At 35.7% G+C, this 18,176-nt stretch overlaps 2 protein-coding genes across 6 annotated transcripts; one reads left to right on the top strand and one right to left on the bottom strand.

Moving 5' to 3' along the window:
• Positions 1–2,765: 2,765 nt before the first annotated feature.
• On the bottom strand, positions 2,766–7,064 carry LOC132103175 (lysophospholipid acyltransferase 7-like). 2 transcript variants are annotated; one of them, XM_059508058.1, is made up of 10 exons: positions 6,963–7,064; positions 6,582–6,657; positions 6,353–6,432; positions 5,829–5,958; positions 5,612–5,738; positions 5,382–5,538; positions 4,787–4,982; positions 4,502–4,654; positions 3,636–3,812; positions 2,766–3,541 (listed from the first exon to the last, which is right to left on the bottom strand). In XM_059508058.1, exons 3-10 carry the CDS (start codon positions 6,426–6,428, stop codon positions 3,154–3,156), a joined length of 1,404 nt encoding a protein of 467 aa, XP_059364041.1. In that variant the 5' UTR covers positions 6,429–6,432; positions 6,582–6,657; positions 6,963–7,064; the 3' UTR covers positions 2,766–3,153. The 2 variants fall into 2 exon arrangements, with proteins under 2 accessions (XP_059364041.1, XP_059364042.1); XM_059508059.1 differs by lacking the exon at positions 6,582–6,657 and having other exon boundaries at positions 6,963–7,035.
• A 404-nt stretch (positions 7,065–7,468) lies between these two features.
• On the top strand, positions 7,469–16,952 carry LOC132103174 (glutathione S-transferase kappa 1-like). Of its 4 annotated transcripts, none has more exons than XM_059508057.1 (8): positions 7,469–7,585; positions 10,892–10,963; positions 11,052–11,133; positions 11,874–12,002; positions 12,186–12,331; positions 12,526–12,642; positions 14,053–14,146; positions 14,331–14,589. In XM_059508057.1, exons 2-8 carry the CDS (start codon positions 10,892–10,894, stop codon positions 14,378–14,380), a joined length of 690 nt encoding a protein of 229 aa, XP_059364040.1. In that variant the 5' UTR covers positions 7,469–7,585; the 3' UTR covers positions 14,381–14,589. The 4 variants fall into 4 exon arrangements, with proteins under 4 accessions (XP_059364040.1, XP_059364039.1, XP_059364038.1 ...); XM_059508056.1 differs by having other exon boundaries at positions 7,534–7,664; XM_059508055.1 differs by lacking the exons at positions 7,469–7,585; positions 14,331–14,589 and adding exons at positions 10,639–10,811; positions 16,885–16,952.
• The last annotated feature ends 1,224 nt before the right edge of the window (positions 16,953–18,176 follow it).

The raw sequence follows: 18,176 nt of genomic DNA, 5'->3' as shown, positions 1-18,176 counted from the left end.
CAGATAAGACGAATTTATACTGACGTATAAGAACACAGGTGTGTCAGGACTCTGTCATCTGAACTTTGAGTCTCATGGAAATAAACTTTGGAAACACTTCCTTGTACATATTACCACCAAAACACAAGCTTCACAGGCAACCTATTGATAGATCCTGTTACCATGCGTGAATATCTTTAAAGCATTTTTCTTTCTCTGTGCACCGATATCAGATTTACTTAATTCGTTGTCACAGTTTAAATGATGAATAATTGAAGAACGAAGTTTATTTGTTGAATAAAAATTCTAGTTTGTTATGAGCTTTGGTCAGCGTCTTCCTGTGGTTTATTGCCTGTTAAAAGTGTTGTCATGGAGACAAGGGGCATAACCTTGCTGCATGAGCCATTCTTTATATTAACAGACTATCAAATCTTATAACTATCACACATTGTTAATAAACAAGATAATTAAAAACTAAAAACGTCCATCTCTCAGTGCAACTTATAAAACATTAACTAAAATGGGGTTGAAAAAAAGAGCGAAAACGAAACAGTTGGTAGGCTACGTTATACATTAAAGGAGCATTGCGTAGGTTCTGAAATTTGTAACCGTTACTGACACCAGTGGCCGTTAGAGGAACTGCAGCCAGTCTCATGCTCGTTCTCAGTACGCACTCTCTTTTTTTTTTTTTTTTTTTTTACTTAGGAGGAGTGTCCGTGGGTGTATGAATTGTGCTGGAGGCTGGTCGCTTCTTTCCATCCGCAGTCCATTTGAAAACACTATTGCCGCTGCTTAATATAATGGCTGGCGTGCCGTACGGTTGTAAGCCCAAGTAGACGAGAACGCGCATGACGTCACATTCTGAATACTTACAACTTGCTCAGCAGACTTCCCTGTGGTCAGTTCTTACTTAGGCTACGGCTCTTAAATTACTACTCTTGCAGACCATTAACTTGTCAATAATAAAATACAAGTTTTATTCAAGTTAAAAAAAGTTATATCAAAGTACAATAGTAAAGTTACAAAATCAAGGTATAATCATATGGTATCAGGCGTCGAGGGATACTGTGCTTGTTCAGTATCCGTCCGTCGAGTCTCTCTCTCAGTCTTTTATACACAGACGTCGACCGCTGGTTCTTCTGATGTCATCACCTGGAGTGCTGCCAACTCCTCTGCCGAGGCTTTCAGTTGTTTACTTCGCATTGCTTTAGCCCTTTTCCTCTTCTTTTTCCTCTTAACCATCTGTGAAATACATATTAACTACTATATTGTCCATTGATCATAAAAACTATTTCTAATACATAAGTGTTTCTACTCTAACTCAGTCACTACATAAATTTCATGCAAGTAAGCAGTTTTCTTAATGTTAGTGAAGTTACTCAATACATTTTCCATATAGCATTCATCACAGGGTTACATATTTGTACTTAAGCAAAAGCATTATTACTACTTAGGTTATAGTACCTCTGTTTATAGCAAATTAAGCATTAATCAAGACAGTACAATTGCAAAATCATCATCTCCATTAACAACATTTATATTGCAAATGTTGAAATGTAGAACTTTCTACAAAAAAATAGTGAAAAACTGTACCATAATTTGCACAAAAATATTAAGCAACGGAACTCTTTTCAACATTGACAATGAGAAAAGAGCACCAATTTGATTTTTGAGCACCAAATCAGCAAATTAGAATGATTTCTGAAGGATTGTGTGAAAATTAAAATCATTATAAATTAATAATACATTTAATTATAACAGATTACATATTACCATATAAAAGTTTAAAACTCCAGTAATTTGTGACTTTTTTTTTTATCATATTCTTAAACAAATAAATTCAGCCTTGTTAAGCATAAGAGATTTCTTGCAAAAATCTGAAGAAAAAAAACCTACCATCCCCAAAATTTGACATGGTAGTGTAAGTCAGAGCAGAATGTGAGCTAATATAGAAAGAAAGAAAACGAAAAAAAAAAACAATATCCATCACAAAAATGTTTGAAACAGTACTGAAAACCGTCACTTCATTTAAAAATCAGATGATAGTTTAACACATTTTGTCTTTCAAACTGACATTCCACCTAGAAAAGGAAGTTTGTCTGGGATGAAAAATAATCACTGTGATTTTAATGAAAAAAAAACCTCAAAGATTGGAATGGCACATTTTGTGTTTAATACTCCAGAAAAACATTAGAGATACAACATAGCAGGTAGCATTACAGGAACCATGATACAATCTCAACCGATCAATAAACTAAACACCAGCCCTTCCCTCCAGTGTACCAGGACAAAATATTCTGAATGTTATAGAACCAGACTGTGCTTTTGTAAGAACAGCACTTTTGAGCTCTTTTGAAGAGATCTAAGTAATAATGCATTACTTTAGAAACATGAATTGGTGCAAAATCCTAGCTTGATATTTTTAAGCACTTTACATCATGTGGTATTAAACTGAAAAACGAATGAAAATAGCAAAAACATTCACTCCTACTTTCAGAAAATGGATCCTCAATCCATCCCTCAGAATGTATGAAAAACAAGGCAGACTAACTTTAATGTTCCATACATACACCTTGTTATTATAAAGGTTGTATTACCTCCAATACACTATTAGAGAGAGTAAATCACCACAAATTTGTGCTCATAGTGAAATGGGTGCAACAGTTATTTTTTTTTTTATTTGTAAATGTTTTTGTAAAATATTTTTGGAAATGAATTGATTCAGTTATAAAGTACTTAATTAATATGTACTTACAGTCATTTGAGTCCTAAGGTCACTAATGAGCAGAGAACCACTATTAAAATACAAACCTCCTTTAGAAATTGTTTACAGCAACAAGATCATAATTTAAACAATACTGAACTGGTCAGGATAAATATATACAGTTGCACAAAAGAAGCACTTTTCAATATAAGTAACAAAACCACAGATAACATTAAAATGATGGAAATGATTTGAAAGCTATTTTCACTGCCAATAAAATAAAGATTTTTGTCCTCGGGTCTATTATCTATTACTCTTCTGTCTGTGTGTTTTTTTTTGTTTTGTTTTTTTTAAAATACAGTACCTTTAATGGCCGTTGATGGCTATTACAGTTCATGTTGAGAAATGGTTTTGCATAAACATACGAACTCTCCGGGTTATCACCACGATCAGCATGTCACACATTCATTTCACTCAGCCTTCTCTCTTACCACATCCTCTTTCTCTCCTTCACCTCGTTCCCTTCTCTCTCTCTTTTTACCTCCTTTCATCATTTGTCCTACTCCTATACAAATAACAGCAATGATGTGAATTATGAAGTATATGGAGCTCCAGTAGTTGATGGTGTCGCTGGCCTTCAAGAGAACAAATCCCATGCACATGTAGTCGTAAGCCCTCATCTTGAGGAACCAGTGGATCCAGTCAAAGATATTCTGGCCCATCGGCCCTAGACGGGCTCTGACTGATGCCTCCATGGCTGATTCTGCTGCTATACACAATGGGATAGTGAGAAAAGAGAGGTAGTAACCAGCATGGAGGCCATGCCAATAAGCACTAATTAACATAGTCCATCCAGCCCTGGCATAATGTAAGAAAGAGAAAGTTGAAGATTAGTGATGGTCAATAAGAGCACAATGCAACTGAAAGTCAATTGAAATGTACATGCTTTTACCTGAGAGCATATGCTCTGAAAGGAGTATTGGGGTAGATGTAGTTGTGAAGCCACCACTGCACTGTCATGTTCCAGTAGCGCATGCCATGCCGAACCTTTACGCAGAAATCTGTATTATAACAGTCGATGTTCTGGATCGTTTTAAAGTCATACTCCACAGCTGTGTTTGGATCAGGACTGAAATATAAACAACATTTTGTTACCATTATCAACCACATGATCAAACTACAAGTGAGCTTCTAATTTCCTGTAGATAGTCTAGCTAAAGAATCTTGTAGATACACGCTTAAGAAATTACCAGCACAACTGTTTGCAACTTTAATAGTAATGATAATAATAATAATAATAATTTTTGAGCACCAAATCACTGTATTTGAATGATTCTTGAAGGATCTTATGACATTGAAGACTGTAGCAAGACTTTTCAAAATTCTGATTTCCATCAAAGAAATAAATTACATTTCAAAATATAATAATATATATATAAATATATAATTAGAAAAGCTATTTTACATTTCAGTGATACTGCACATTACCACTGTTTTTACTGTATTTTTTAACAAAATGCAGCTTTGGTGAGCATAAAAGTTCTTGCAAAAACATTAACAAAATCCCTAAACTTTTAAATGGTAGAGAAAATATATATTTAGTGATGCTGTCCTCTAATGCAGTAATGGATCCTGCTCCATTACTGTAAAATCTTCATTTCTCTTCTTGAGTAATTCAAGTTCTATTGTATCCTATCAAGAATGTACACTGTTATTCCCTGGTATAAACATATCTGTAGGTGGACTTTAAAATCATCATTTTTCCAAGTTACAGTCAAACATTACGACTCTATCCGGTAATAAAGTGAATCACCCTACCTATATTTCACCGTTGGCCCTCCTCCAGGTTTGGAAAGCGCCCCATGGGGGTAACAGCCTAGACCTGCACTGATGCAGCCAGCCTCTGCCCCACACCACGCAGAGTAGAAACGCATCCGGAATACAAAGAATATTGCTACCATGTAGAAAAGCCTGAAATATAACACCACTATTATTCTCAATATGATAAAAATTAGTGATGCAGTATGATTTAATTTTAACATCTCCTTTGGCATTTACTTTTAGACTCAGTTTGGAATGGTCTTTTAATTCAGAAAAATTTACCTGTAAAAATAGTTGTGCTCCAGGAATTCATCAGTACGGACATAGGACAAGGGAAAGACAGAGTTGACGGCTATGAAAAGAGCTCCATAAACGGGCACCATCTTCAGCCTCTGCAGGCAGGGCTCTTTACCGGGCAATGACAGAGAATTAGACTGATGCAACCAGTCTGCATACGTCTGATAACGGAAGAAGGGACCTGCAGAACACCGGCAAGAGTGGGTGGGAGAAAGAATGGAAAATGAAGGAACGTGAAAAGAGAATGGTAAGAGTTATCAATGAAGACATGAATTAGATGTGCAAAGATAACACACGATATTGAGATAGAATGGAGTAAAGGTATGGAATCAAAAGGAATATTGGAATGAAAAATGAGCCATGGTTTGGGAGAACAAATTATGACAAAAGAGAAGCAATGATAAACACAATCAGTTATAAAAATAAACTGGACTCACACATTACTGAACTAGTAGCAGAGAAAAACAGAGAGAGACACGTTAGCATACATGCAAAACAAATAGTTCACAACATATGTATAGACTCAAAAGCATTCCCACATATTCAAATCAACACAAAAATCGTGTAAAATGCAAAATACCTGTCATTATGCCCACATAGCAGTAGCTGTATGATATAATGTCATAAAGTGAAGGCTCATGGGAAAGTCCTCCCACTACTCGGGATTTGGTAAAGGCGCTCACTTCTTTTTTCTTCTCCAAGTGATAACTTTGAATCTCATTGGCTAAACTGACCATCTGTGTATTCGAAACAAAACTCATTAAATAAGTTTAAAACATGGACAAAAAGTCTAACTTTATTGTGTTTTACCTTCAGTGTTAACAGAAGTTGAATGGCATTGGCAAAAGGTGTTGGCTGAGGGAGGCCAAACCAGGTGACCAGACGGAAAAAGAGGAGGTACAGAAACGTCCAACCCAAAGACAGAGCAGGGGCACTTCTAAACGAAAAAAAAAAAACAAGGCAGAAGGCACAAGGTTACAGAAGATTCATGCCAAACCCAATGTAAAAGTGCAGATATCATACTAACCGCCAGTTGGTTTTTATAATCAGCCATGTTCCTAACACTGTACATAGAGAATGTAGAGTGTGAAGCCCACAGGTTGTTATGGAGATGATCAAACCTAACAGCAATGCTGCCCCCTGCTTGACTGGAGGACCTGGGAAACAATACACAGGAAAATTATTAAGGGCTGTTAAATTCACGATTCTGAATACATCTCTGTTGTGACATAAATCTGAGAGTTATAGATCATCGAAAAATAAATAAATAAGTGTGGAAACTTGGTTCCATGAATCGGCTGTAGATTGGATTTTGAGACATGGGCATTATACTTATCAATACAGAAAGATAAATATGAGCTTGTCCTGCATAAGTCACAATTACTGCAATTACGAGGGTAAATTATTATTATTTTTTAAATCAATCATAAACAAATGTTCTTTGAATCATTTACAAGAAGATTTAGAACATGCATTTAAAAGATAGGATGCATTTCCATTTCAGGCTGACTTTTTACACATTAATATGAAGAATAACATGGCCAGACTTACTTAGGTAGCGGAAGAGGAATCCTACAGGTATTGATGCAGCAAGGATGCCTAGGTAGACCAATTCATCTGGTGACATCTTTCTGTTTACACCAATAACAAAGTATAACAACTGTCTCACTGTTTAGGATATCATATTTCATAGTCAAGCTTATCAGTCTAACATTCGAATGAAATGTGACTTGGATTAAAGGGATAGTACACCGAAGAAAATATAATTAGCATCACTTACCCAACCTCAATTTTTTTTTCTTTCTTCTGTTGAACATAAAAGAAGATTCTGAAGAATGTGGGTAACTAAACAATTGCTGGTCCCCAATGACATCCAAAATGAAAACTAAAGGAGAGAAAACAGAATTTCTTGTAAACTCTCACTTTATTCAGTTTGGAAAACTGCCAACATTTGACACCAGTCATCCCATATTTTGACTATCCCATCATTACTAAAAAATTCAACAACAGGATGTTGAGGTTATGTTTATCTGAACAGTGATTTGAATCATATGAGATGAATCTACTGTAATAGCCTTGCAGATATGCAGACTGACATTGGAACATTTAAGCATCTAATATATATCCCCTTTAATTCTGAAATAACCATAACAATACTTACAGCAGTGATTAATGGAGGTGTGCTATCAAAGACGATATACTCTGGCGGATATTAAAATATCCTGCAGTCTCCTTTAATCGCCCGCGCACTGGCGTGTTCTGTCCTGAACACTTCCTACTACCGCATATGTTCGTGGATCGCTTTACGGGTTGCCAGATATAAATAATAAACTCAACAGCAAATTAATACAGTGAGAAAATAGGAAACAAATGATACGGCTTCGGTCGATATAATACAAATAAATTATATAGAAATTATAAAAAATAGCTTTATAAAAGTCCTATCAGTCACCAGTGCTGGTGTAATGTGAGAGTTCCTCTTCTTATGATTTATTTATACATTTTCGGATAGTAAAAAATTTATCTAAAGACTAGAAAACTGCAGGTTTTATTCATGAGGTTTACAATAATAAACTTAACCCCCCATATTCAGGAACATTATGTTTAAATGAAGACGCATTAACAATATGATTATCTGGCAACCCCGTCAACAGACGGGGACTTTCACTGTGACTGCTAGGGCGGAGCACTGATACAGCCAGGCGCTCAAGCCTCGAGTTGTTCTGTCATTCCTCAAATATTTTGTAACTTGTTGCGAAAGTTTATCAGTAACTACAAACCACGGTGTGAACAAACCTGGCTGGCGATTCGTTTTTAATCGAAGCAAGCATTTTATTGCATTTGCTTTTCAATTTAAGCAAATGTAATCTACAAATTCTTCTATAAATTCTTCACTAACTTTAGAACCATAGACTGTAAAAAAAGATGGACGACTCGCCTTCGCTCTCTTCCATTGGTCAAAACTGAAGCCGCCAGTGTCCCGATATGGCGCTGACATCTTGGACTTGCGCCTGCGCAGATAGCGATCTATGATCTATTTAAAGAGACACTATCACATAAAGTACAGAAAGCCTTACATCATCTCTAGGTGCAGTCGCCTACAGTGCAGCCAGCTTCACAAAGACTGTGGGGCTGGTCACCAGGGAAATGGATAATAGGGAGTGCTTTTGGGGTTTAATCCGAAGATGACCACCTTGGCTACTGTAGCTGGGATTGCTTCACTGAAGATGGAGGTCTTGAAGAGTAAAGTGTGTGTGTGTGCACACACATTGTGTATTTACTGTAACAATTATGGTCACTTGCAGTCCATGTGTTTTCAGTGTAGTATAAGATGTGTTTATTATTATTACTCAAAAACAATTAAAACTGCTAAATTGTGGAAATTATTCTTCATTATTTTACTGTGGTTTATATGTATATGTTGTTATTTTGCTTAAAATACAAAATAAAAAAAAACAAAGTTCTGGTTGAGGTATTATTTTAATAATTTATTTAATATTTAATTTATTTTTTCACTGCTAAATATCACAAACATAAGGTTAACTTTCTAAAAATGCATGGAATGTTACATTGGCAGTTGTACATTGGTAAAACAAAAGAACAAAAGGCAGAATCCCTCAAAATATGAATTGTGGATGTCTAGTGCAAATTGCTGGGGGGGGGGGGGGTTAAAAAACCGCTGTTGTGTCATAAACCGTAAAAGATAAGTATCGATTATTATTTTTCTTATTATTTCTACTAGGTAAAAGTAACAAAGATAAAAGTACAGAACATATTAACATTACGTACAAAGAGGTGACATAACTTACGTCCGCGTCATTTGTGGAGGTGACGTAATTCTACGGAAAGTGTTGCCTGCATAGACATGTATAGAACAAAAGAATACGCAGTTGTATTTGATGCAATCCCTGCAGGTTCACTTCAAATTCTAAAACACATATCATTTACAGATATTAGTGCTGAATTTAATAGAATTTTTATTGGAGATACAGACATTACAAAGAAAGAATACACCAATAAATATATTAGAAATCAAATTTCATGCTCGGTTCCACCTGCTGCAAAGTTTTTTTGGTATTCAACCATGGGTGATTTAAATTGGGAAAAGGCAAACACTACTATTTATAAATATTGTATTAATAATAAAATAAAAGAAGTTTCATTTAAAATTTTACATCAAATTTATCCTGTTAAAGATACGCTAAGAAGATTTAAAATAAACATAGAAGAGTATTGTGTCTTTTGCCAATCAAATAGGGAGACTATTTTTCATTTATTTTATCACTGTATGTACACAAAAAAATTTTGGTCTGATTTGGAAGAATTTATAATCACAAAATTGAATGTAAACGTCAGAATCAATATTTTTGATGTCATGTTATACTTTTATTTATGTGGTTTGTCCAAAAATTTAATTTTTGTTATTCAACTGTTTATTATCTTCGGAAAATACCATATTCACAAATGTAAATGGTCTAATTCACAACCTAGCTTTAATGTATTTCATCTGGACTTTAAAACATATTACAAAACAATAGAAAACATGCAAAATATGAAGGCTACAAGAACATTTCATCTCCTGAAGGAACTGAATATATTTTAATTTTCCCCTTCTATAAATTAATATGTTATTATCCTCTGGTCTGTACATTTCTTTTTTTTGTTGTGCAGGTTTCACAGTATTTGTAGTGTTCTCTGTACCTATTGTCCTGTGCATTGTTCATAATAAAGTTTGGAAAAAAATAAAATAAAATAAAAATAAAAATAGACATGTATAGAAAGGCCTTTCTGCGCAGTAGCAAGCACGGCCCCGCCCCTGTGCCCCGCCCCTGTGCCCCGCCCCTGTGCCCCGCCCTCACTCTCCCTCGCAGAATGCACATACCGTAATCTGCACTGTTTTGAAGGAAGGTGAAGGAAGGTGAAGTGACATTCGGCCAAGTATGGTGACCCATACTCAGAATTTGTGCTCTGCATTTAACCCATCCGAAGTGCACACACACAGAGCAGTGAACACACACACAGAGCAGTGGGCAGCCATTTATGCTGCGGCGCCCGGGGAGCAGTTGGGGGTTCAATGCCTTGCTCAAGGGCACCTAAGTCGTGGTATTGAAGGTGGAGAGAGAACTGTACATGCACTCCCCCCACCAACAATTCCTGCCGGCCCGGGACTCGAACTCACAACCTTTCGATTGGGAGTCCGATTCTCTAACCACCAGGCCACGACTTTTGGAAGTGGAGTCCTGCTCCTGTGAACTCTGTCTGCTCCGTTCCACTCCAATCTCATTAAAATAAGGTAAATACAATCTCCTCAGTCCTCCGAAGATCATGAAAAAAGCCTGTTGACGCTTCAGTGCCTCCTCCAGAGAGCTGTCAATCACAGCTGTCAATCACGACGTCTAAAAACAACTTATTTTAAAAACGAACACTTGAATTTACATTAGCGTGATACAAACTACAGTAAATGACAAAAAACAGCTTCGGAAAAAAGATATTTGAAGGGTAATTTAATTGTTTAGTTGGTCTCGCGTCCCATTGAATAACATGGGGAGGCGGGGTTTATGACCTATACTAGGACCACTCACCAGGGGGCGATCGAGACGTTTTGGCTTCACTTTTCAGGGCTTGTGCGGCAAGCTTGTTTACTTTCGAGTAGTGATGTGAGAAAGAAATTAAACTTTTCGAAACTTTGAATCAGTTGAACCAGTTGCTTCAGAAAATTATTACGTTTGATTTGAAGCACTCAAAACGCAGTGTTTTGAGTTTGAAAGCGTCCATCACTATTTCGAGACGAGTATATGATTTCTGTCTGTGTTGTTCCTAAACGTCGTTCATAATATGTACAAATACACTTTGTAGTTAATAGAATTCAAACAGTCGTTCTAGTAAAATGTTCTAGCGAATGAGGGGCTTTTTGTAGTGGTTGGTGTAACAGTCAGGTTAATAATATCTCTTGATCTAACTGCGTTGAACTTTAACACGGTTTCTCAAGTACACAAGTGAAGCAGTAAGGGTAAGGTGCTCGCGTGCATGCAAATGACATGATTCGAATAATCCATATTTAGATTTTGGTTTTGCGGTTTTTCTTAACAGATGTCCAGTTCAAGAAAAGTGGTCGAGTTGTTCTATGATGTTGTTTCTCCGTATTCCTGGCTGGCATTTGAGGTGCGTAATGTTTTTTTCCCCACTTAAAGTAACTTAAGTCAATTGTCTGCTCCAGATATTCTCATATTTGTTGATTTCGTGTTTTAAGGTGCTGTGTCGCTATAGAAAGGTTTGGAACATCGACCTCAAATTTAAACCGGCATATTTAGGGGGAGTTATGCATGAGTCAGGTAATGGGTAACTTATAACGTTAACGTTATATCTATCTATCTATATATATCTATCTATATATATATATATATATATATATATATATATATATATATATATATATATATTATACACTGCCATTCAAAAATTTGGGATCAGTAAGATGTTTTTTTAAAGAAGTCTCTTCTGCTCGTCAAGGCTGCATTTATTTGATCAGAAATACAGGAACAAAAACAGTAATAATGTGAAATATTTTTACCATTTAAAATAATGGATTTCTATTTGAATATCCTTTCAAATATAATTTATTCCTGTGATGCAAGGCTCAATTCCAATCAGCATAATTACTCCAGTCTTCAGGGTCACATGATCCTTCAGAAATAATTCCTAAATGCTGATTTTAAATGAACGACTGATAATGTATATATAGTGAATGTTGTAGTAACACAATATCAGTAAAAATAACTGTTCAAGAACTTCAGGACACAATTTCATAAAACAATAAATAAATAAAATACATATCCGTGGTCATTTCATAATATCTCACATTTTAATAAAAAAAGTATTATCCTTTACAATTTCTGACTACCTAGTTAAAATACCAAAACCAGAGTGTTATTTATGTTGCATTCATTACTGAAACAGCTCAAAAGTAACTAATATTAGGCTGTCATGGGCGCAATAATCATGTTATTCATTAAAGCATTATAAAAGCACGCTTCTATAAGATAATATATTATCAAGTTTCTTCTATTTTTAGGAAACCGGCCCCCTGGAATGGTCCCAAATAAGTTTCATTACATGACCACAGATCTGAAGCGGCTGTCTGACTATTTTGGGGTCCATTTGTCTCCACCTTCAAATGTTTTTGAGGCAATGTTTGAGAAAGGTATTCAGTTGTTTCTCTTTACTATGGCACTCATGATCAGATGCACAATGTAAGCCGTATTTATGTATTTTTATGTCATATACAAAAAGAATGTTGGACTGTTTTTAAGGGGAATATTTTATTTTTTATAACTTTCTATCACAATCACTTTTATTCTCTTTCATCTTCCATCTTTCCATGTAGGCACATTGAATGCGATGCGTTTTGTGACAGCTGTAGCAGAGAAGGAAAAAGAGGGAGACATGCTGGTGGAGAGGGTATCTAGAGAGCTCTGGAAAAGAATCTGGAGTACTGATCAGGATATTACCCAACCTGCCTCACTCACTGAGGTATCCGATACCCAAGATTAGTGGTTTTTAACTGAAGAGGCGTCAGATGCAGAACCTACATTGTAAAATTGCTAATGAGAATTAATTTACATGTTTTATTTTATGTCATTACATACATGAAAAAATTTATGATAACCTCTGTTGTACTTCACCACTGTATTAAAACAGACTTAAGATAATTTTGTTTTGCACAGGCAGGATTAAAAGCAGGTCTCTCAGCCAATGAGGTGGAGGAAATTCTGACTCTTTCGAAATCTCAGCCAATCAAAGACAAACTGAAGAGTGTCACACAGGAAGCACTGGAGCATAAAGTCAGTCTCTTTGTACTCTTTGTCTTTGTAACCAGAATGTGTTTGTGGTAGAAATTTAATATATATTCCTTATAGGGCTGGGACAACGCGTCGAGGTCATCGATGACGTCGACGCAAAAAATACGGCGACGCAAAATATGCGCATCGATTCGTTGACCTGTTTTTATTTCTCTAAAAAACGTTTGCAAAACGGTTACCTTATGTGCGCTGAATATACGCGAAGGCCGGATCAACATTCTGTCCAACGTTATATAACCAATCCAGGGGTTTTTCTGCATTGATCTTTTTTTTTGGCGGCTGTCAAAGCCTTATTTGATCGGTGAGTGATGTAGAATATAGAATGACTGCTGCGTCTGACAGGGCGCGTACAAGAGAGAGCCCCGGCTGTGCGCGCACTCACAGTCTTCAAACAACACGAGCGCTTCTTGCTCTCTCTCTCCCTCGTGCATATCAATCAAAATCATTAAACACGATAGAAAAAGGGCGAAACACCCAAGTTTCACGCACGCTCACGCACGCGCGCGCACTCACAGTCTTCTAACTACACGAGTGCTTTCTTGCGCGCTCTCTCTCTCTCTCTCTCTCTCTCTCTCGTGCATATTAACCAAAATCATTAGACACGATAGAAAAAGGGCGAAACACCCAAGTTTCACGCACGCTCACGCACGCGCGCGCACTCACAGTCTTCTAACTACACGAGTGCTTTCTTGCGCGCTCTCTCTCTCTCTCTCTCTCTCTCTCTCGTGCATATTAACCAAAATCATTAGACACGATAGAAAAAGGGCGGAACGCCAAAGTTTCACGTGGAGCATTCAGAGATTTTTTTTTTCTACATGACAGGCTGCTGGCTCCCACTGTTAATTTTTATTTTTTGGAAAAGCACTCTCTGTATTAGCTTAAAGCCCTAAAGTTTACATTGGTTACTGTATTCTTTCATTTGCTCTAAACAAGTATTTTGGGTGTCTTTTTTATTGAATGCTAGACATCAAGTTGTTGTTATTTTCATTTGAAAGAAGAACTTTTTTTCAGTAAGCTAGGCCCTATGTGTTCAGTAAGCTTGTTTCAGTAAGCTATGTGTTTTCAAGGTTTTATTGAATGCTATCTCTATAAGTGCAAAGTAATGCATTCTTAGTCTTTTATTTTGTAATTTTAAGAGCAATAAACATATATTGCAATGTTAAGGAATTCATGTTTTTTTCATTCAGATATGTAAATCAACATGTATAAATTGTTAGTAGTCAATTAATGGGGAGATAATCGAAATCGAAACGGTCTGAAAAATTAATCGTTAGATTAATCGATGCATCGAAAAAATAATCGCTAGATTAATCGTTTATAAAATAATCGTTTATCCCAGCCCTAATTCCTTACAGTGATAACACCACCCCTTTTTTTATTTTATTTTTGCAGTGCTTTGGTTTTCCTTTCATTGTGTGTTATGTGAATGGGAAGGCTGAGGTCTTCTTTGGTTCTGACAGATTTGAGCTCATGGCTCATTGCATCGGTAACTATGGATTTTTATTATAGTCTAATTGGTTAGATTTACCACACCCAGTTTTCTTAATGGTTTATTGGACCTGATCATGTTTTAAACCATAAATTCTTACTAACCTTGGGATATTAAAATCTAAAAATATATTAAATTTTACTATTCATTGTCCAATTCTTGCCTTTCTTTTGTGTTACAGGGGAGAAGTGGGTTGGGCCTCAGCCTGCCAACCCCAGAGCCAAAATGTGATCACTGCTCTTCTGTATTTCTAATTAAAATTTTTAAATGGTATAAATTCACAACTCTCTTACAATATAAACATATTGAATACAAAAGAGAGGGGGTAAAAGCCTTGGAGACAGAAATAATAACATTTGTCTATATACTCTACTGTTTAAAAGTTGTATTTTGTGCTCAACAAGGCTGCATTAATTTAATTAAAAATACTGTAAAAACTGTATTGTGGAATATTGCAATTCAAAATAATTTTCTATTTTAATACCTTAAAAAAAAAGCAATTTTTTACTGTGGCAAAACTGAATTTTCAGCAGCGATTATTAGTCTTCAGTGCATTTACATTAACATTTAATCATTTAGCAGACCATTTTATCCAAAGTGACTTAGAAATGAGAACAACAGAAGCAATGAGACTAACGAGAGAACAGTTTACAAGTGCCATTTAAAAAAAATAATATTAATAATAGAATGGAATAAAATAGAATAGGGTGCTTGTATTAGTTGGTCAGCTGCTGGCGAAAAAGATGTGTCTAGAAAATGCCTAACCAGTGTTAATTAAAGATTAATATTGTGTGATTGAATAATATCTCATCATACCCAACATTGTCAATTCATACTCCAGTCTAGTAGATGGCAGAAATACACCATAAACTGATCTGACCATTGCCATTAGACAGAATCAGAAGAAATAGATCCTTAAATAGGGGTAGAGGACAACACCAAGGGTAGGTTTCACATATGCATGTAAATAACATTATCCCACTGTTTCAACTGAGTGTACTGTAACCGTGATGTAACCAAACGGAGCTGGTTAAGTCGCAGCATTTCAGCCAGGATTCTCACTCTTATGAAAACCAGATTCAAGGACCTTCGAGGACATTTACAGTTACCTTCCATTTCATATCAAGCACCTTAAGAAATCACATTCCAGTATATGTGTAATAAATTGCAGTTTCATATATTTCTTTTTTCATATGTTTCTACATTTAACTGCAAATAACAGTTAAAAACTACCAATTTCTTTACATATTTCAACAATTCTTAACTACTTTTCTATCTTTGCAATATGTATTTATACACATTAATGCAATATTAAAAAGTGGTTCAACCGTAACATTATGAAGCGATGACAATATTTTTTGTACACAAAGAAAACAAAAATAACGACTTAATTCAACAATTTGGTGTGGTGGAGAATCCCTTTAAAGGCAGAACTCTCAGCCAGTGAGGTGGAAGAAATTCTAATCCTTTCCAAATCTCAGCAAATCAAAAACAAGCTGAAGAGTGTCACACAAAAAGCACTTGACTACCTTGTAGTTTTTTCATTTGTCTTTTTTTATAGTGGCAAATAAATGAATTGTTTTCACAGTTGGTTTCACTTTTCCTTCCATTCATTGTGTCTGATATGAACGGGAAAACTGAGGTCTTCTTTGGTTCTCACAGATTTGAGATCATGGCTCATTGCATCAGTAACTATGAACTAGGGATGTAAACTGTTAATGAATTAACTGATAAACCTTATTAACAATTAGTTTAACTAATGACATCGTTGATTATTTTATACATTTACATTATGCTTTATATTTTTGGAAAGGTTACTTCAATTACTGTCATGTAAAAAAGTGTAAACTAGTCAAGGTTCGTCCATGAACGATTCTTTAATTTTGAACTTATCTTTCAAATAACCAACAAGTTCCGTAGAGTGAATCATTTATTTAGTCTTGGCAACACATGTGCAACAATCTTATAGTCCCATAAAAGACCATTTGTACACACACCACGCACATGAAATCAATCACACATACTGTTCTTAACATTCAAAGAGTACCTTCCACATATTAGAATGTCAAAAGTGTTTGAGTTTGTGGAGCATAAGAATGTGTGTGAATATTTCATATATGTATGGAAAAGACTTTATAGCTGTGGCTGGAGTGAGTAACAATAAATGTGCGGGGGGCCCCCGTAAATTTGTAATGGTATTAGACCAACATTTTTGGGTGCAAAATTTTTTGACAAAAATGCCCCTGTGCTGTTAAAACAAATCTATCACGGCTGTCATGAATAGATGTAAAATTAAATAAGAAAGTGTTGACTGTGGCATTAAATTTAGATCTGCTCACGTTGTGTCTTATATTTTACACGTTTAACAGCGTTGAGCATTATAACTGGTCACACACCATTCTGTTGATCTTATGAATGCAATGGCCAATCAGACTATCTGGTACTTGCCTAAAAGACAGATTTATGATGTGTGCAGGGCCGGCACTACCTATAGTCAGAGTAGGCTGTTGCCTGGGTCCTCAGGCTTTGAGGTGGGGACTCCATAACCGTAGCATCCCCTATATGCAAGTCCACCAGTCAAGACAGGCAGCAAAATACTAGCCTCACTGTCATTGGTATAGTTGAATTGTCACTCACCTGCAATTAAACCAATTAATGTTGCTGTTTCAAAGTGTGTCAAAGTAAGTGTACTGTGATTTACTGTTCATTGTCCATTCATTCTCTTTATATTGCAGGAGAGAAGTGGGTGGGGCCTCACCCTAACAAGCCCACAGCCACAATGTGATCACTACTCCTACATGCTCTATTTCACAACTTCTAAATAAATTGTGAAAGTGGTGTAAATTCCCATTGTTTCAATTCAACAACAAACACACACACACACACTTACATCTAAAAGAGGACATTGACTTCTAATCTTTTAAATACAGATAGGGGCCTGTGTTGCCAATTTAGCTATTTTGTAGCTCGATTTAGCGACTTCCCCACCACCTTTTGAGAATTTTTTCAAAAGTTCAGAGACAAATATAGCAACTTCTTGGACAAACCTTATTTAAGTTCTCATCTTGCTCATTGATATACATTCATCTTCATATAGATCAGTGAATTTGCCATTAAGATGTTATCTAGTGACATTTATCTACCAGTTTTAGCTACTTTCAACTGAAAGCAGTTGGCAACACTGCTAGGGGCAGATCTACTGGTGTGGCATTGGGTCACCCTGAGAAAATGCATTGCCACCAGTGTTACCAACTGTTTTACATTTTTTTTACAATTAAAAAATAATAATTGACTATTTTCATAGGGTGTAAAATATTTAGTCCATGTCTGATACTGTGTGTAGACCTTAAAATAATTTTTATTTTTATAAAGGCTATTCCATTTACTGTCAAGATAAAAATAAAAATAAATTATTCAAAAAGCAGTCCTTTCTCTTGCAAGATAAGCAAGCATATTATTCATGAACTTACTCAAATACTTTTAGATAAAAAAAAATTAAAGAGTTCTAAATTTAGGACTGGCGGCCATTATTTTAAAGATTTTCTCCTAGATCGTCAAGTTACGAGCTACTTTTAGCCTTGAGATGTTTTGCGAATACAGGCCCCGATTTTAACTTGATAAACTATGTTGGCTCGATAAGGTCTTGACATGGTCTTGACTAGTAAAAGGAGATTTAGAGAGCGTGAGAGAGAGAGCGAGAGAGAGATGGTAGGCCGTTGCTAGGGTTTTGCTATATGGTTGCGTGCTCTGGGTGACCTTCCATAATGTCCACCTAAGACAGACCTTTTTGTTGCTCTCAAACATGATGCACTACAATTTGTGATTTATGTCATCTGAGCAGCCTGTGCATTATTAATAAAATATTCTTCTGTTTACATTAATGATAGACCTACTGTCATGAGCTCAGAAACTTTTACTAATTTAATAGCCAACATCTTGGTGCCCTGGATATTTATATTTTAATATTTGTTTGTAATTGTTTTTAAACAGTATAGATGTAATGTTACTGTTCTGCAAATTCATGCAC

Source organism: Carassius carassius, chromosome 24 (genome assembly GCF_963082965.1).
Source record: "Carassius carassius chromosome 24, fCarCar2.1, whole genome shotgun sequence".
NCBI classification, from domain to species: Eukaryota; Metazoa; Chordata; class Actinopteri; order Cypriniformes; family Cyprinidae; genus Carassius; species Carassius carassius.
The sequence above is the reverse complement of the archived record's forward strand: the minus strand, read 5'-3'. Positions and strand labels throughout refer to the sequence as shown.

Coding starts and splice junctions, on each gene's coding strand:
- LOC132103175 (XM_059508058.1), bottom strand. CDS start 6,428: ATGTCACCAGATGAATTGGTCTACCTAGGCATCCTTGCTGCATCAATA. Junction 5,539..5,611: donor AACTTCTGTTAACACTGAAG/GTAAAACACAAT, acceptor TCGAATACACAG/ATGGTCAGTTTAGCCAATGA. Junction 3,542..3,635: donor TTCAGAGCATATGCTCTCAG/GTAAAAGCATGT, acceptor ACATTATGCCAG/GGCTGGATGGACTATGTTAA.
- LOC132103174 (XM_059508055.1), top strand. CDS start 10,892: ATGTCCAGTTCAAGAAAAGTGGTCGAGTTGTTCTATGATGTTGTTTCT. Junction 11,134..11,873: donor GGGAGTTATGCATGAGTCAG/GTAATGGGTAAC, acceptor TTCTATTTTTAG/GAAACCGGCCCCCTGGAATG. Junction 12,003..12,185: donor TGAGGCAATGTTTGAGAAAG/GTATTCAGTTGT, acceptor CTTTCCATGTAG/GCACATTGAATGCGATGCGT.